The following is a 19311-nucleotide window of genomic DNA, read 5'->3' on the forward strand; positions in this document are numbered from 1 at the left end:
TATTATTGACTGTTGCATTAAAAGCGCTTTTTCTTTCGACAATGAAAGTTTTAAACAAACCGATGGGGGTTTCAATGTACTCCTCCTTAGCCCCCATAATCGCTAACATAATTCTACAACACACTGAAACACACTGTGCAGTCGCTTTGGTCGCGCGACTAAAGCGAATTGATGCGCGCGCGTTAGTCGTTTGAACGTCAGAAACACACATGCAAAAACGAGCATGGCGACCACATTGCGACTATCAACATGGCGTCTAGTCATCAGGCTAAGGGGGTGTTTACATGAATCCGGAATGACTTTTAATCCCGATCGAAACGTGATGTCAATCCGTGTTTACATGAAACTAATTGTTGTTTTTCTTCGCACTCATTTTAACCCATTTAGCCTCTTTATTTTTTTACGAGCTTCAATTTGCCAGAAGACAATACCCATGGCACATGCGTGCTTCGTCATTAATCACAATATCATTCCAGATTGAAACTCAATTCGCGTTTACATGAGATAAAAAGTAAATTTCGATCCGGAATGAAACTAGGAATGAACTCTATCCGGATTGAGTTGTGACTCATTTCGGATTCATGTAAACATGCAATAAGATTTCTTTTAAAGTGGAATGAGTTCATTCCGGATGGAAAATAATTCCGCATTCATGTAAACACCCCCTAAGTTACTGGCATCTGTTTGCATATTGTACGAGCTGGAGGAGGTTGAAAAACGGGAAAAAATAATAAAATGAAAAGATGATGGGCTCGTCAATAAACATTCAAAGGAGAGTACAAGGAGATTTTCTGCACTTGGTTCAAGAACTAAGAACCGATGAGGAGCAGTTTAATCTGTATTTTCGCATGAGCCCTCAAATATTTGATGAGCTGCTGGCTTTGGTTGGTCCATCTCTTCGTAGGCAAGATACTCAAATGAGGCAAGCAGTTGGACATGCTGAAAAACTAGCAATCACATTAAGAAGATTGGCTACAGGTGATAGCCCACAGTCTATAGCATTTGCTTATCGTCGTGGCGCTAGCACAGTTTGTGAGTTTGTTTACGATACGTGTAATGCACTTTGGAGAGTTCTGGTCCCCACATACATGAAGGCTCCTTCGCAACCAAGTGACTGGAGGAAAATATCTGAAGGGTAAAGTTAAAACATGAGTTACTTTATTGTAGACTTATGTTGCAACTGCATCATTGTTGTATGTTTTCAGATTTGCTTATACATGGAATTTTACAAACTGCATTAGATCACTAGATGGGAAACATATCGCTGTTCAGGCTCCGAGAAACTCTGGATCTTTGTATTTCAATTATAAAAAACACTTGATATTTGTATCAGGTATAATGGTATCCAAGTGGCGAATACTTGAAACAACCATTATAGCAGAACGAGAAAATGTGTCCAAAATTGTCAAGGCTACTTGCATTTTGCGCAATTTCCTCCGAACACGCCATGTTTCCTACAGTCCAGCTGGTTTCACAGATATTGTGGATCCATCAGGAAATGTTCATGAAGGGTCTTGGACGCAAGAAACAACCCGTGTGCTTGAACCATTAGCTCACAACAAACAAAGAAACTACAGTAGTGAAGCATCCAAAATTAGAGAAAAGTTTGCCATGTATTTTAATTCAGAAGTTGGTCAACTTTCATGGCAGCAGGAATATGTGGAAAGAACTCATTGATATAGTTTTATTTTACTTTTTTGTTGTAATATAGAGTAAAGCACAATTATTTTTCATTCCATTCAATGTCAAAAAGAACATCCTGGATTCTTTTTATAGCCAGTGCTTTAAGGTAATCAGAAGGAAGCTTTCTGATTTGTAATGCATGCTTCTGCCAAAATGTTCATACTCGTCCAATTATGACTCAGTTGGGAAGATGCTGATTGTTGAGTAATTTTTCCAAACTGCTCAGCAACCGCAGCTGGTATTCTGTAGGACCATCATCTTGAACTCTCTTTCTCTTTTTTGTGTGATCGTGGAGGTGATGCCGATGGTGTTGCTGCTCTAGATGATGAAGCTGAGGTGGATGAAATAGGTGATGGTGATGATATGGGTTGGAATGAGATTAAGTGCGAAGTCGGATCGACTGCTTCACAAAACTGCCTGCTCTCCAGATTGTCTACTGTGAGTGTCAATGCACCAATGCTGTTTCTTTCATCTGTAACTTCATTGACTGATTCATCTTCAATCACAGTGACAGACATGTTAGTTGATGTTCTATATAAAGAATTAACACTCTTGAAACCCACGATCATTATGCTACTTTACACATTCAGCCCTATACAGTAACACAATAATAAAAGGAGACATAAATGTTAATATGTATGCCTTACCGTTGACGCTTTCTGTAATCGTCCAACCATTGTCATCAAACCCCAAAACTCCCATGATGGTGTGGATGAGGCTGAAGCTCCTGATTTTATGGCAGCATCGTTTTTCTTTTTGTATCTGACGTATACATCTCTAAGGTTTTTCATTTTGGCCTTGAACTCCTCAACTGATAAAATTGATAAAACAATATGCTCAATATGTCAAACAATCCTAATTTCAACAGACAACATTTCTTATCACGGCATCACTGAAAAATATCAAAGATAAATAAATTGCTCCCTACCTGTTCCTGTAAACCCAACAGCTCTCAGATCGTCTAGAATTTGATGCCACACATTCACTGTCATCGGCTCATTTTTAAAATTTTTGTCTGCAAGATCAAATAATACAGGAAAAGTTGTGAAAAGAATTTATTAGCGCCTCTTCTTAACCAGCCATCTTTGTTCACGTAAACTTCATAAATTGACATTTTGAGCTAGGAAACAATCAATCACATGAAAGCGACTGAGACGACCAAGGTCAAAAGTTCAACATGCTAAACTTCCAAAGCTGCTAGACTCGCGACTAAAATTACTAACTTAGTGACCGCGCAATTTTGTAGTTTTAGTCGCGCGACTAAAGCGACTGCACAGTGTGTTTCGGCCTTAACTGAATTTAAAAAAATCTATCATTTCCGATTTAATTGATTCCGGCACAATAAAATAGAAGATATGTAGATGACATTCTGTTACTTTCCAACATCCCCCGGCTTTATTAAAACTATTTTAACAAATTTTATAAAAACGTCATATTCTCTGTTGATACGGAGGGTACAGTTCATTTTCTAGACATTAAAATATCAGTTGATGGCAGAAAATTATTTATAATTGTCTTAAAAAAAATTGGTAGATGTCTTATTAAACTAGGTCAATTTATTATTATTTTTGACAACGAAAACGTCGCTTTTTTCACTTATAACAAAGAAAACATCTGCTCCCTCACTCGTTTCGATCTCGTATATCAAATTAATTGCCAATTGTAACAAATTCTACATTCGTATAATAAAAATTAATGCCCAACGTAAAGTTTTAATTAAAGCCATAGAAATAGACCAAAAGTTGTAAAATGGAATTTATTGTGACGTTTCGTCTTTACTCATGAAATCTTCAGACAAATAATAATTAGTAGGATGTAAAGACAAGATATTATATTTACAAAAGGTGTTAAATCACTACTAAAAGAGGCGGTGTCAAATGGATTACATGATAAGGAAGTTAAAGTGCTTATCTCACAAATTTTTTTCGAATTTTCTGATTGAGGTAAAAAAATCATTGTAAAAGTTATTTTACAATTTTCTGATTGATGGCTTCGTTTATGAGATAAATGCGTTTCTTTTCTCAAATTGGGCAATAAGGGAGAAAAATTGCTGCGCGTTCAATTTGTTTGATGAGAGCCTGAATCGAGAAGTATGTGACGTATCATAAGGACAGGAAGTTTTGTGAAGTGTGATTTTTGCTATAGTTTCTACTTTATCTACTACGGCTCTGCATCAAAATGCCTGATAGATATGTAGTTTTCGGCTGTTCCAACCGAGCAAATTCTGCGGAAAGAATTTTTCTTCACCGTATACCATTTTACGGCGATGAGTGTCCTGAAGCGAAGCGAAGACGTAAAATCTGGGTGAATTTTGTTGCAAGAAAACGCGCTCGATGGACACCGACTAAGTATTCGGCTGTTTGTTATTGTGATGGCAAAGAAATTTGGGCAAAGTTCAATTCTTTCCTGAGTCACAAAGTAGACAAGCACACCAATTTGGATGATCCACTGTTTTCAAGTTGTTTTCGTGGCCCTGATATTAAACCATGGGAATATTTGTTAGAAGGTTTATGAAGGCATTATTGAAAGATAACTTCCCTAACAGTTTATCATCATTCTTTGTTGTAATGTTTAAGGTTCTGTTGCTCATGAAAAGCTTTGTGCTAAATTGTTAAACCCACAGCTGATGAAGTCAATTCACCAGGCTTCACCAGTTGCTCAAACAATTTGTTTGGAAGGATTCCTTTCTGTCCTGAATCATTTTTCTCCAAAAATGATTCATTATTCCTATGTTGGAATGTATTGCAGGTGGGCGAAAATTTCCTATATGACAATGTTAGTTGTTTTGCAACTTCCACAAGTCTTTATTGTTTTAGACACATTTTGGCATCCATCCACTTCAACAACAACTTAAGACGTGATGTAAAGATGAAGAATGATGGCACTTTCCAAATAAATGTAGTGTATCCAAAGTTTAAAAATGGTGAAGGAACTGTGAGGGATGTCAGAGTTAAGCCCAAATTTGGTAAGTTGTTGCTAAATGTGTTGCTTTGCATCATTTCATAGTATTGAATACGACAATAATTTCTTTTTAGAGTATGTGGATGAATTATTTGAGAGTGTGATGCTGTCAATAAAAGACAAAGACGCATTATCAAATTCACAAAATCTTTTGAAAGAAATGTCCCCACCACCAATGAATGTCATGCTGCAAAAGCAACCCAGATCTAAGGTGCTACTAAAACAGGTCCGTCGAAAATGCATTGTGGTCAATGATGTCCCCCCCTCAATTCCAGCCAAAATGTTTGACATGCAAGAAGCCAATGAAAGGTTACAAACATGGGGCAGATTGCCCAAAAAATAGGAAAACTTAATTTTCACATCACTCATTTATTTCATTTTCTTCGTACCCTCTAAATTCCAACTTTTTATCATTAAATTTTGATCTTATTGCATGGTATTCACATGCTGGTAATGGTCTTCTTTCTTCTCTTAAGCATCCATAAATCATAGATGTGAATTCTCTGTATGCAACACATTGTAAAAACCTGAATATAAAGCCAAATCATTACTAATGTGTCATAACACTAAAATATACTTAAATACTGGGAAATAACATAGTATGCTATCATACATGTTTTCAGATCCTGTTTTTCTGTATCGTCTTTGTTCTCTGGTTTTGTATTTCCTAGCAGCCATTTTTAGCGACCACTTTTCCAAACAAACTGGTCTGAAACCTAGGTGTAGAGTGACACAACATAGAATAGTTCACAGATCTGCCAGAACCGACTGGTGTGTTAAGCTTTCAGCTACAGACTTAAGTTCTTGGCAGCACCAGACCTCTAGAGGAAGAAGTGTCTGAAGAAGTGTAACTTGGCAAAAACCACACTTGCACCTGATCAATAAAGAAAATCACATTAAAAAATTGTAATCGAGCATCTTTTAACAATTTTTTACCCAAAAGTAAATAAAAAAAGCGATGGTAATCTTGAATAGAAAATTGCACGTTTATGTCTATATTTCATAACTTGAAACCTGAATTGAAATACCTTTCATAAGTTTCATAAGTGAAATTAGAAATTTTATTACTCACCAAGAACTCAACTCATAGTTTCCATTTCTAATCTCAAACTCAATTTGGTTGTTTTTTGTAGTGACATTTTCCCACGAATTCCACAAACTAGCTTCAGTAAGAGCCAATTGATATTTTTTGTTAATATCTAAAGATATGGGTGGACTAAAGATAATTTGAAAGTTTTTTTTTCCCACCGTTCGCCGCAGTGGCTCTTGTTGAGTCTAACTCAATGCTAATTTCGTCTTCTAATAATGCTCCAGACATTAAGGTTGCATTGATAACACTTATCAATAGCTTTGTATAATATATGAGCAGAAATTTTAACGCACGTATTTATTTCTAATTTTTCGGTATTAACTTGTATGAGTAGCTGCATGAGATAGTTAAAAAGGATCCAGATGGTCTATCTTTATAATTTGAAACTTAATCATGAAAAACACCCAACTTAAAAAAGTGTCACTAAAATTTGTCACTTTCTGTGAGGAAATAGCTGGCTTTCACTCGCTACTCTTTAGTAATTTTATTGAACGTTTATTAAGAAAATTGCAATGATGCAAGTAGGGTTCATTGAATTACTAAGATAAAAATTTTACGATTAATTTCAACCATACAACGTAAAAACTTCGCGGTGAAAAAAAAAGGAAGAGACCGACCACGTCGCCTTGATCAGACTGACCAGGACAACCCTTGGAAATCAGGTATTAAAGCTTTGTTCTTTTCAATATAATTAATTTCTGTTTTTGTTCCTTTATTATGCTGACATTTATAACGTGTTTTTTATAGAGTAGCTATGTCTGTAGGCCTTCTAACTGGACAATAAATGAACGACGAAGTCGGGCAGGAACACCAAGAAACAAGCGTCGTTATTATAAGATGCACACTTGCTAATTTATTTATCCATAATGTCTATCAGTATAATGCATTTTCAAATTCGACCGTTAAAAATTTCCGTATAACTAAATGTTCACAATTGTTAAATTTTCTGACAAAACACACGAGTGAAAGCCAGCTATTAATTAATGAGGCAACATAGAAAATTTCAATGGAATAAAGTCTAGCAGACATCAAAATTGTTTTTATGCAAGTCAAAACGTCTCTTTAGTCATTTCATTTATAATTGTTATGGGCAGGTGAATGGTCAGGTCCCTACGTACTGAATAATTTTTATATATGATTTTATATATGGCTGATATTAGTTTTTGTTTTTCTTCTATTGATTACATTTTTTGTTAAAACTCTGCGCTATTTCATTTTTAGTGCTCTACAGAAGGTTGCGCCTCTTATGTGCGAACAAAAAATATTTGCTGTGTCAACAGGGTAGTCAGCCCACATTTTTATTTCTCCGTAAATTTAATTTTTTATACGACTGTGTAAGACGCACGATCTGACTACGCTGCATGTTAAAGTAGATCATCGGGATCATTGAAAACAACAAAAATATACAACATCATAAAATACTACAAGAATTTGAGGTAATTCTTCTAAATTATTTATTTTTTCTTTTATTGGAGGGTTTTTTACCGGATCCGTCGGTTTTCCCTCCTATTTCGTTTTGGTTTGGAAAAAAAAACAGTGTCCACATTTGGGGCCAAGTAAAGGCATTTGTCATAACAATATTTATCGTAGTTATCATGAATATTCACGTTTCTTTTCATTACTTGGCTTTTGGGTACATCTCCCAAAACACTGGGTTTATTAAATACAATGGCATACATTTAAAAAAATTGGCACGCAATTCATACATGTTGGTAGCCTGCAATTATTTAGCTACTGAATGAAGTAGATTTAATCAACATAGTCAAAATAAAATTATATATTTAATATTATTTTACGTCAAACTTTTTCAAGATTTGAAAATGCCATTTAGTTTTATGATCAAGTAATTTTCTAACCCTGGAATCCAATGTTCTATAACAGGGGTCTCCAAACTACGGCTCGCGGGCCAGATGCGGCCCGTTGGGCCTCTCAATCCGGCCCGCAGAGACACTTAAGTAAATTATAATATTATTAAACAAAACAAACTTTGTGCAGAAAGTTCACGTTATGACGCAAGCCAACTAGCAAGAGTGGCTTATGTCAATTTTTGTCCCAACTTCCTACTGAGACAGAGTCTGTTGACATGCCATATCACACTGCAGTAAAATGGCTAAGTTGTGGAAAAGTGCTTTCAAGGGTTTTTGAGCTAAGGAAGGAGCTATTTTCTTAACTAATGAAGCTTGTGTTATGTACTTCGTTTTATTAAATATTCTCTCTTTGACCAGCGGTATACGGTTCGTCGGCCTTCAACATGCTGGATGAAAGTTCATGTGGTCCTATGGCTGTAAAGTTTGGAGACCCCTGTTCTATAATGTCACTTTTTGGAGACCCCTGTTCTATAATGACACTTTTTGATTTTGTTAAAAAGCTATTTTAAAAGAAATAAGTGAGAAAAACTAGGTATTCAGGAAAATTTAATTCTTCGTTCGATGCATGAACCTTAATTTTTCATTATTATTAAACATTATCAAATTTTTAAAAGTGTCATGCATTAGATTCTGTTATTAACTATTACCACAAAACATTTGAGCTTTCTACAACAAATATTGAAAAAGTAATCGTGTCACAAAAATTTCCTTCTAACAGGAAATAAGGAAAAGGAGAAATTAGCATTTAAAGTTTTATAATGATCTTACTGAGACTAGAAGGCACCAGCTTCATAAGTTTTTCCTTCATTCTGTTCACTACTATCTACATAGTTCTTTCTCGTATGCCTGAGTGTTTTTCTTCTTTTTTTTACCTTCTCTGTGCTCTTCTTGGAAGATAATTTGATACGATCGGTATCACAATGCAATGCACCATTTGTAGTAAACAAGCCAGGTAGTATGTCTAAGTCACTAAATAATTTGAGGAATAATATATCTCCTTCATTGAATTTAAGCACAACCAAGTAGCTTGAAAGTGCTACAGTTTTCTGTTCCACATATGCGGACTTTGTACATCTTTCCCATTTTAGCCCGTTCAGACACTCATTCACATTTTGCGTCAAACCATGTGTACACTTTTCCAACAAGCTTTCATCACCTAGACTTTCATAAATGGGTTCAATGAGCTCAACAATACTTTTTGGTATACCATTCTTATGATGGTATGTTGTAGAGTCTTTCTTGTATCCACACCAATTGTCTTCAGTGTCGGGGCAAAGTTCATGTTGAGGGTTATCATCACTTGATGCCACAAGATAAAGGGATGCCTTGATTGCTTTTGCCATTTTATCTATGTCATGCAGGTTCTCTCTCACTGCCAATCCATAGTAATTTTGCAGAAGGTCAATTTTTGCATCAGTCAATCTGCCCTTCTCGTTCACACCTTTACCATCCGCCAGTTTCACTCCTCTATGTGAACTCTTCAACCTCCGAAGGCGACTCCCCACTCTCTTTTGCACATGTCCAATGCATTCCAGTTTTTTTGGAATGCAATCTTTTCCATATGGTTCTCTTTCAACTATAGCACTATGTTGATGAGTCACCATCGCCCAACATATTCTTATATCTCAATCCTCTGGTAGCCATGGACGGCTCAAAAATTCTGATAGCTCCACAAGTCTCCATGCTATTAGAACTTCCTTTATGGTTTATTTTGCAGATGTGGGAAGCCTTCCATTCATCGTATCTCACATCATGCACTTTCTTTTGCCACTTAAAGCACTGCAGGCATTTGTCTGAAAGAAGTTCTATATCCAGACATTTCTTTGTGTCCAGCGATATAGCAGTGACAACATCATTATGGGAGGTATGCCCTCTCTTTTGCCATGTCCCATCTAGTGAGATGCCACATTCTCCATTCTCATTGTCAAGTCGTTCTTTTATTTTCATTGCACAAGACAACATACTGTCATTGGCCAACTGTTTCACAACAGGCAATAGTTTCTTATTTTGAATATTGGTGAAGTTTTGGCGACTTAGAGGAGCTGGCATGTTCATCACCTTGTTGAATGTAAGCATGGCGGAATGTCCATGACCAATTTCACGAAATACCAACACTGCTCTTACATTTATTTCATGGGAGTGACCTTGCTTCTTCGATGTATCAAAGCAATATTTCCACTCACATTCATCACTAAGACATTCAAGGATTATGTAATGGGAATAGCCATTTTTCTTCCTCATGTCAAGATGAGAGTGTATATTACCACCACACTCGGGACAATAAAACATCATAAACACTTCAAAAAGCACAGACAAGTCAATGAAAATTGTACCTTTATTGACGTTTTTCATTGGAGGTGGACATTGTCAAATTTTCTTCGTACTGCTGCCGATTTTCATCCCGAAAGGGCCAGGATTTTCATCACAGTATCGGCCATGTTTGGCCATCTTCTTGATTTTTGATGCCGGAGTTCTAACCGCTTTTCTCTTTTTATTCCGTATATTTCCCAAAATTTTTAAAAGTAAGAATTACAAAAAAATACGAAAAATCAAACAAAACAAATATTTCAGGCGTAACTAAGTAAAACAAAGACTATTCTGACGATTCCAAGAGAGCACTTTCGAACTGCACGAGGCGAGCAAAGCGGTATGATTAGAAGTCTTCAAGTCGTTGCTATGCCGACTAAATCCTACCAATTACAATGAATCTTTCCATAAGAGCTGTGAATAACAGACACCAAAAGTACAGCTCAAAAACAGCTCTTTTTTGCTTTTTTCGGGGGTGAAATATGGTTATAAGCACGTTGCTATGGCGTTGCTAAGGTTGAAAATTTAGCACATGGTCTCTTTGGTGGCTTTTTTTTGAAATTTTGCATTATTATATCGCAAAATAGACCCTATGTTCATCAAGTACAATAATCAAAGTAACATAAACTGCAAAAAAAATTTTTTCAAAAAATTTAAAAAAAAACGTGTTTGAAAGGGAGATGACCACCACAACTTCTGAATAACTAGATATTGCAAACTAAACTCATTAATATACTTTGATAGTTCCATACAAGTTTATTAATAAAAACTGTTCCAGTAAATAAATGACAGTTGAAAACTTGAAAATACAAATGTTTGAATATTGTCAATAATATATTTATACCTTTTATAAATATACAACTGCTGCTATTTGAACTTTGTTGAAAGAAATCTACAATACAACTGTTTCTAATCAGCGTTAGTATAAAGAAGACATACCAAAAATGAAAAGAGAAATTGATTTTCTACTTCATTGAAAATGAGCTACAAATTCCTTTCCTCTTCTTCTATCTCCTTGTACGTTTTCTCAAAGACAGAAATATTTTAGCTTTTACCAAATAAAAGATAAATAGAAGTCCAAATGCATCAGTTTCAATATCTATAGTTTGTTTATAACCAAATGAAGATTGTTGTATATTATTGCAGTACATGTTCAGGTCCAAATGCTTTTGTTTCAATTTCTATCGCTTTATACTGAAAAACAACTGACTTTTGTCTTTTTTTTCTTTCTTTATCTTGTGAAACGTTTCTCAAATACGGAAGAATTTTAGCTGTTGGCAAATAAAAGAAAAAATATAGGTCAAATGCTTCACTTTCAAGTTCTATAGTTATAAACTTTATTGTGTTGGTTTTGTGTGTTTTGCCTAACACAGAAAATTACGACGTGATTACTTTCCCGTAATATTAACATGATCAGGTCCAAATGCTTTTGTTTGAATTTTCTTCGCTCGTTCAAAAAAATATATTGCTTTTTGGTACTCTCCCATTTTAATGTAAACCAAACTCAGATTGCTGTACGTTGTCGCAATATTAACATGGTCAGGTCCAAATGTTTTTGTTTGAATTCTCATCGCACGTAGATGAAAATCTATTGCTTTTTCGTACTCTCCCATATTATCGTAAACCGAACCCAGATTGTTGTACCTTATCGCAATATTAACATGGTCAGGTCCAAATGTTTTCATTTCAATTTCTATCGCTCGTTTATAAGAATCTTTTGCTTTTTCGTACTCTCCCATTTTATAGTAAACCAAACCCAGATTGTTGTACTTTGTCGCAATATTAACATGGTCAGGTCCAAGTGCTTTCGTTTTAATTTCTATGGCTCGTTCATAAAAATTTGTTGCTTTCTCGTACCTTCCCATTTTACTATAAACCAAACCCAGATTGTTGTACGTTGTCGCAAGATCAACATGTTCAGGTCCAAACGTTTTCGTTTGAATTTTCATCGCTAGTTCATAAAAATCTTTTGCTTTTTCGTACTCTCCCATATCATCGTAAACCGAACCCAGATTGCCGTACATTGTCGCAATATTAACATGGTCAGGTCCAAATGCTTTCGTTTGAATTTCAATCGCTCGTTCATAAAAATCTTTTGCTTTTTTGTACTCTCCCATATTTTCGTAAACCGAACCCAGATTGTTGTACGTTGTCGCAATATTAACATGGTCAGGTCCAAATGTTTTTGTTTTAATTTTCATCGCTCGTTCATAAAAATTTATTGCTTTTTCGTACCTTCTCATTTTACTGTAAAGCAAACCCAGATTGTTGTACGTTGTCGCAATATTAACATGGTCGGGTCCAAATGCTTTCGTTTGAATTTTCATCGCTAGTTCATAAAAATCTATTGCTTTTTCGTACTCTCCCATTTTATGGTGAACCGAACCCAGATTGCTGTACGTTGTCGCAATATTAAAATGGTTATGTCCAAATGTTTTCGTTTGAATTCCTATCGCTCGTTCATAAAAATCTTTTGCGTTTTCGTACTCTCCCATTTTAACGTAAACAAAACCCAGATTGTTGTACGTTGTCGCAATATTAACACAGTCAGGTCCAAATGCTTTCATTTGAATTTCCATCGCTCGTTCAAAAAAATCTTTTCCTTTTTCGTACTCTCCCATATTATCATAAACAAAACCCAGATTATTGTACGTTGTCACAATATTAACATGGTTAGGTCCAAATGCTTTTGTTTCAATTTCTTTCGCTCGTTCACAAAAAACTTTTGCTTTTTCGTACTCTCCCATTTTACTGTAAACCAAACCCAGATTGTTGTACCATTTCGCAATATAAACATAGTCAGGTCCAAATGTTTTCGTGTCAATTTCTATCGCTCGTTCATAAAAATCTTTTGCTTTTTCATATTTTCCCATTTTATCGTAAACCGAACCCAGATTGTTGTACCTTATCGCAATATTAACATTGTCAGGTCCATATGCTTTCGTTTCAATTTTCATCGCTCGTTCATAAAAATCTTTTGCTTTTTCGTACTCCCCCATATTTTCGTAAACCGAACCCAGATTGTTGTACGTTGTCGCAATATTAACATGGTCAGGTCCAAATGCTTTTGTTTGAATTTCCATCGCTCGTTCAAAAAAATGTTTTGCTTTTTCGTATTCTCCCATATCATTGTAAACCGAACCGATATTTGTGTACGTTGGCGCAATATTAACATGGTCTGATCCAAATGCTTTCGTTTGAATTTGTATCGCTTGTTCATAAAAATCTTCAGCATTTTTATATTCTCCCTTCTTCCACAGCAATAATCCCAGCTCGTTGTACGAATAGGAAACATCAATATGATCAACACCTAACACTTTAGTTTGAATTTCTTTTATTTCATAAAGTACTTCAGTTGCAAGTTCATAGTTACAAAATCTTTCCAAAACATCTACAAAGTATTTGGCAAATTTCCAATTTCTTTCATCAAGTTTTTGTTTTGATGATTTTAAATCGATCAACTTATTCAGGAAATGTCGAAATGGTGAATTTGATTCGAATTTAATGAATTTAATTAGATGTGGAATTATTTTGATTTCATCTTCTCTGCCTTTAAAATGATTTAGTGCCAAAGCAACTTGACAGGCAAGATCAACTGCAGAGGAATTATTTTCGTTTTGTTTACAGCCAAAGGTCTGCGATGAATAATTTATGATGGCTTCGTGTACAACGCTGTGTAGGCGGATGTCTTTGTTTTCCGTTTGAAGGAATAAAGAGCAATGCTTTAATTCAAGACAGATATCTTCTGCAGATATTTTTGGATCAATGCTTTTAATAAATTGTATTATAACATCTTGTGGTAAGGGATCGAAAGATATTATTGAGAAAAGTTTAAAAACATGTTCCAACAAGATGGATTCTTCGGCATTTTTTTGTACTGCTAACATAACAGTTTTCATTCCTAAGTAAGATGTGTTTATCTTTTGAAAATTGGCATCCATATTCTGTCGCTCTCCTTCATTCAGCTTATCAAAATATTGCTCCCACGTGAATGTCGGAATTACACTTTTTACTCTACCTACGTAGGAAGCAGCATTTGCCAGGAACAATGGTTGACGATTTAATTTGTCTGATAAATCCTTTAAATATTTTTGATCTTTATTATGAATATCAGAAAAGACAGATAGAAGTTCTCGACATTCTTCATCGTTCATACCATGACTAACTGAAATGTGTTTATTTAGATTTCCATCTGGTGGTATAGCATCTGTATTTTGGACAGTTACAATAATTTGACCATTTTTCCAGCTATGATCACCAACTTGAGGTAATAATGGATAAATTTTATGAAGTTCAACCACGTTATCTACAACAATCCACCACGTTTGCCAAGATTTCACTTGTTGTGTCAGCAAGAATTGAAAATGTTTAATTTTGTCTTCGCTGCTTTTTGCTTCTTTCAGAATATTTTCAATGACAGTTTTATTATTGCTAAAGCGTTGACAAAGTTCAGTATAAGTTTTTAAAAGGGATTCTGCATCATTTCCTTCGAGTGTCATGACAAATGTCGTATTCTTTTCCCAGTCAACCGACTTAAACATTTCTTCACAAACTTGTCTGGCTAATTCAGATTTACCACTGCCAGGATTACCAGAAATATAGTAATATGTTAGTTCATTATTGTTAGTATTGCGCAAGTTATTGAGATCTGCTGTTATTTGATTAAGTAACTCTGTACGTTTAACCACATCGTGATTTGGTTTGCAAGGAAGTACTTGAAAAGGATTAAATTTGTTTCGTTGACATTTTATTTCATTAATTTCATTGAATGAAAATCGTAGATCTTTAAATGACTTTTCAATATCACAAAGCATTTTGTCAAATTTGGTATTAGATACTCTTCCTGGATTATCATGGGTAAATTTGTTTCTCACAATACGAAGTGCATCAACGGCAGCTCTAACTTTTGGGTCAATTTTTGTTCCAATTGACTTGGAATACAGTATTGCTGCAAATAGTGTTGTACAATCCCACTTACTGGTGTCACCCTCTTGAAATTTTGACATAATATGTTTGTCATGAGGTTTCTTTTTTGTTTTTTCAATATTGAGCAATTTCTGACCACTAACGTTTGTATTTTCCCATTCTCCGTGGGAGTTTTTGTAATTAATGTTCCATTCTTGGATAAATAAATCAGCAAGTTTCTTCGTAACAACATCTGTAAGTATTTTCTCCATGTAGAAGTTATTAATTTCTTCTCTTGACTGCATCTAGGGGTCATAAAATTATTAATATCAACATAAATTTTGTTCTTTAATTAGAGTTTATAGACAACTAAAATTGTTGAAGATCAAACATAGCTACGTAATGTTACAGTTTTACTTGTACGTGTAAATGAATATAGAGGATGGCAGCTGAAAACAACGCAATAGGACATTTTAGTTTTGCTGCATTTGGGTATTTGGCTACATTTTCGTAGTGGCGTCGCCAGGATTTTGCAAGGGGCAAAATTTGTACCACGTCAGTCGCTAGTGAAATGGCATTAAAAATTGCTTCTGCACTTGGAAATTTTTGAAATATTTATCACAACATGAATAGTTTCAATTTTTAACTTCCCAGTTTAACCCTGGCGAAATTGGACATTCTTCGTGTTATAACGTTACGTAGATTGATTATTGATTTTAATGAAATGTTTTCATATTATAATACTCCCAGAATTGCAGTATTTTCATGAGCCTTACTCTTAGTCATTGCTATATTTGTATTTTTGTGTCTACAAGTTTTGAGTCTACGAGTATACTTGTCCACGATCTCATAAAAGTTCTATGATATGGTGTAATGTCGTTCATGACATGCATCACAATATTACTTGTTCTTCCTTGCCCAATAGGCACTTGAATTATTCTAAAATTATTGTTTTTTTTTTATTATTTTTAAGAAATTAAAATCTTCACCACTCGGCCAGCAACCAAGAAAGGGTAAATGCGACGCAAACTAGTCTGCACAGCTAATATAATGCTTCCCTTTACAGTAAAGTTTGAATTCTGTAAGAGCTACATTAATGCCATGTGTTTCTTTTTCAATTTCGAATGATGCATATGACGACTCTTATAAAAATTCTAATGGGGGCACTTGGGGGGCACAGCCAATTTTTAGAGGGGCACATGCCCCCTTTCCAGGCCCCAATTTAGCGACGCCACTGCATGTTGGAATGAAAGTGGAGGTACTGAGTTATATTATCACTTAGGAAGGTGTTTAACAATTTGTGTAACTGACACACAAAGTTTGTGCAGGCAGTCTACTTGAATAAAATGACTACTTAGTCAGCTGTACAATGGAAATATATATGAAGCAGAGTGTTCTGTAGGCAAAGGACTCTCTAGAAGTTTGAATGACCGTCGGGCATTTGAGCTTAACACCATGGGGTCGTTTGCTCCAACTCAACAGGTTATGGGCCCAGGAGAAGTTTGCCTTTCGATGGAAGCGAAAGCAAATACGTGTTATGGGAAGTAAAATTCTTGGACTATATGCATGTTCAAAAAACTGTACGACGTATTTATGTAATCAGCAAGTGAGAGAGAAGAACCAGCACCTTCAAAACTGGCTGACGCTTTTGCAAAGTTGGTCCAATGTCTGGTGGACAGACGTTTGTCTCTTGTGATTCGGGAGGCGAAAGACAATGGACGGAGAGCTTTAGAAATCCTCAGACATCACTATCAAGGCAGAGAAAAACCTCGCATCATCGCTTTTTACACGGAACTCACTTCGCTGTAGAAAAGTGACGACGAGACTGTCACAGATAATATATTGCGAGCGGAACGATCGGCAACAGCCTTAAGAGAAGCCGAGGAGATAATAAGTGATGCACTACTCATTGCAATGGTTTTAAAGGATCTGCCAAGCACGTACGACGTCTTTGCTACCGTAAAAGTTCAAAGGGAAAGATAAATGAGATTTACGTAATTTCAAAACTCGTTACGTAGTCATTAAGAAAATATCAAACCATTGTCACAACACTGAGGTAGGTGACAACGTTATGTATGTGAAACCAAAATCTGACGGAAATTGCTTCAATTGTGGAAGAAAGGGACACAAAAATCACAATGCCGAGTGAAGGGGAACAAATGGTGCTCCATATGCAAGACCAATACCCACGACACGAAAGATTGCCGAAAGACGAAAGAAACGTCTAAGTCAGCTAAAGAAGGGCAGCGCTGTGACAATGAAGTGCAACACTCTCGTTTTTTTTCGTGTTAAAGGATGAAGAAGAGAACGCTGAAGCAAACGTGAAGGATAAAGATCAAGTGAATTTAACTCTACTGGTGGACACAGGAGCTACAAGTCACATTATTAACGATAAGTGAAAGTTTATGGGTTTTGATAGTAAATTTGATAGTAAAGCGCATGTTATTGAATTAGCAGATGGCAGTAAAGCCAACAAAGTAGTCGGTAAAGGTACAGCTAAAGTCAAATTAGTTGACTTGCATGGAAATGCGCAGGATGTCTTATCAAGTAATGCCTTATACGTCCCATCTTACGATCAAAATAGATTCTCAGTAAATGCTGCCGTAGAAAAGGGGGCAAAAGTAAAATTAGATAAACACGATAAGCATGTACAGTGACCTGATGGCACAACGTTTGGAATAAGACAAAAAGGCAAACTTAACTATATAAATAGCATATCATCTTTGAATAAAAATGCATGTTCTCTTTACGAGTGGTACAATGTTGTAGGTAATTGCAACTACAAGGATGTTAGGAAACTAGAGAAGGTTGTTACGGGGATGAAAATCACAGACTTGTGGGAAGTTGAGTGTGAGGTTTGTACGCAAGGTAAAATGTGTCAGACAAAAAGTAAGCTGGAAGATAAAAAGGCGAGAGGTCCTCTTGAGTTTATGCACACGCATCTTTTATGTCCTGTTGATCCGGAAGAAAGAGAAGGGTTTAGATATGCATTGTCGTTTGTGGATGATTATTCAGGATTGAGTATGGTCTATTTTCTTAAGCATAAAAGCGATACACCACAAGCATTAAAACAGTTTTTAGCAGATGTTGCACCTTACGGAAATGTGAAGCACATAAGATGTGATAACGGCACTGAATTTACAAGCGAGAAGTTCAAATCGATTCTTAAGGAAAACAAAATTAGGCATGAAACTAGTGCACCATATTCGCCGCACCAGGACGGCACAGTTGAGAGATCGTGGTTAACTTTATTTAACATGGCTAGGTGTCTATTGCTAGAAGCGAAACTACCAAAATCCATGTGGACATATGCCGTCATGGCATCTGCTTAAATTAGGAATCGTTTCAATTGGAGGTTGAACAAAACTTTGTTCGAAGCGTTTACAGGCTCACAACCAGACTTGAGCAAAATGCACGTTTTTCGTTGTGTTTGTTATGGTTATTCACAAAATACCAAAAAGTTAGACCCTAGAAGTAAACAAGGTATTTTCGTAGGGTATGATAAAAATAGTCAAGCATATCTACTATACTACCTTTACATTAACAAGGTAGAGCGTGTAAGATGCGTCAAGTTCTTCAGGGAGGGTAGCAGGGAACAGGGGCGGATCTAGAGTATGTCAAATCCGTCGCGCGACTGATGTTTGAAACTCAAAAATTACCTATTCATATTAGTTAAAAATTCATTAATTATTCTTACTTTATTATCGCATTTACTTCGTGATAAAAATCCAGCTTTATTATTATTGAAAACTAATGACTAATCCAATAAATATCTCCTTGGTAACCAGATCAGTTGAATTTTAATTGACCTGGAATAACCGACTGATAAGCGGGGTGGCTTGACTGGTTCGACGGATAAAGAGTCTATGAACGCCAAAAACGCTCATTTCATTGGTCAATAGCCAGATCAGTGGACGATCTGGAATAATCTCGACCGATAAGCGGGGTGGCCGGACCTATAAGGGAGTCCACTTTCTATCGTGTAATTGGTTCGTTTAAATTTTTGTCTTACTGTGATTGGTTTGACCTATTTCGACTGATAGCCAACTGAACTAACATAGTCAAGCTCACTGTCTGAATTGAATCTTTGATTGTTTCATAATAATTTTCTAAAGCATGATAGAAACTAAACTACAATCAGATGGAATTTATGGAAATCTTTTACAAATTCAAATATTGACATGAATGCTTCTTTCCAAACTGGGAATTTTTTCAAGAGGGTCAAAAATTTATGGATGAATTGTAAATGCTTGGCAAAGACGATCTCGCGAGCGACATTTCAGTCATTGATGTTCAAAAGCAAGCCAACATTGTTTTGAGTTTTATCAGCAGAAATTTACATCCAAAATCGTAAGTAAAGGACAACTGAAGTGTATGCATGAATGTAATATATCAAAGTCAATTTATGCGAGTGTGTGATGCGATTTATGCTAATATGGCGTATGGTAAGCAGATTGATGCTTCTAAAATTGTTGTTGCCAAAGGACTTTTAGCTAT

The 19311-nt window shown here is 35.6% G+C and overlaps 2 protein-coding genes and 1 pseudogene across 2 annotated transcripts; 2 read left to right on the top strand and 1 right to left on the bottom strand.

Annotated features, from left to right (window-relative positions):
- Window positions 1-19311, top strand: part of LOC124456768 — a 92113-nt pseudogene that overhangs the window by 55937 nt on the left and 16865 nt on the right.
- On the top strand, window positions 4271-4951 carry LOC124458350 (the record flags this gene model as incomplete). The annotated part of the gene is made up of 3 exons (XM_047008381.1): window positions 4271-4431; window positions 4500-4648; window positions 4719-4951. Coding segments are annotated over exons 1-3 (504 nt in total), but the record flags the coding sequence as incomplete, so codon positions are not given.
- LOC124456766 (kinesin light chain-like) lies at window positions 10998-12043 on the bottom strand. Its single transcript, XM_047007114.1, has one exon. It carries the CDS (start codon window positions 12024-12026, stop codon window positions 11298-11300), a length of 729 nt encoding a protein of 242 aa, XP_046863070.1. The 5' UTR covers window positions 12027-12043; the 3' UTR covers window positions 10998-11297.

Source organism: Xenia sp. Carnegie-2017, unplaced genomic scaffold (genome assembly GCF_021976095.1).
Source record: "Xenia sp. Carnegie-2017 unplaced genomic scaffold, XeniaSp_v1 HiC_scaffold_6, whole genome shotgun sequence".
Classification (NCBI taxonomy): Eukaryota; Metazoa; Cnidaria; class Anthozoa; order Malacalcyonacea; family Xeniidae; genus Xenia; species Xenia sp. Carnegie-2017.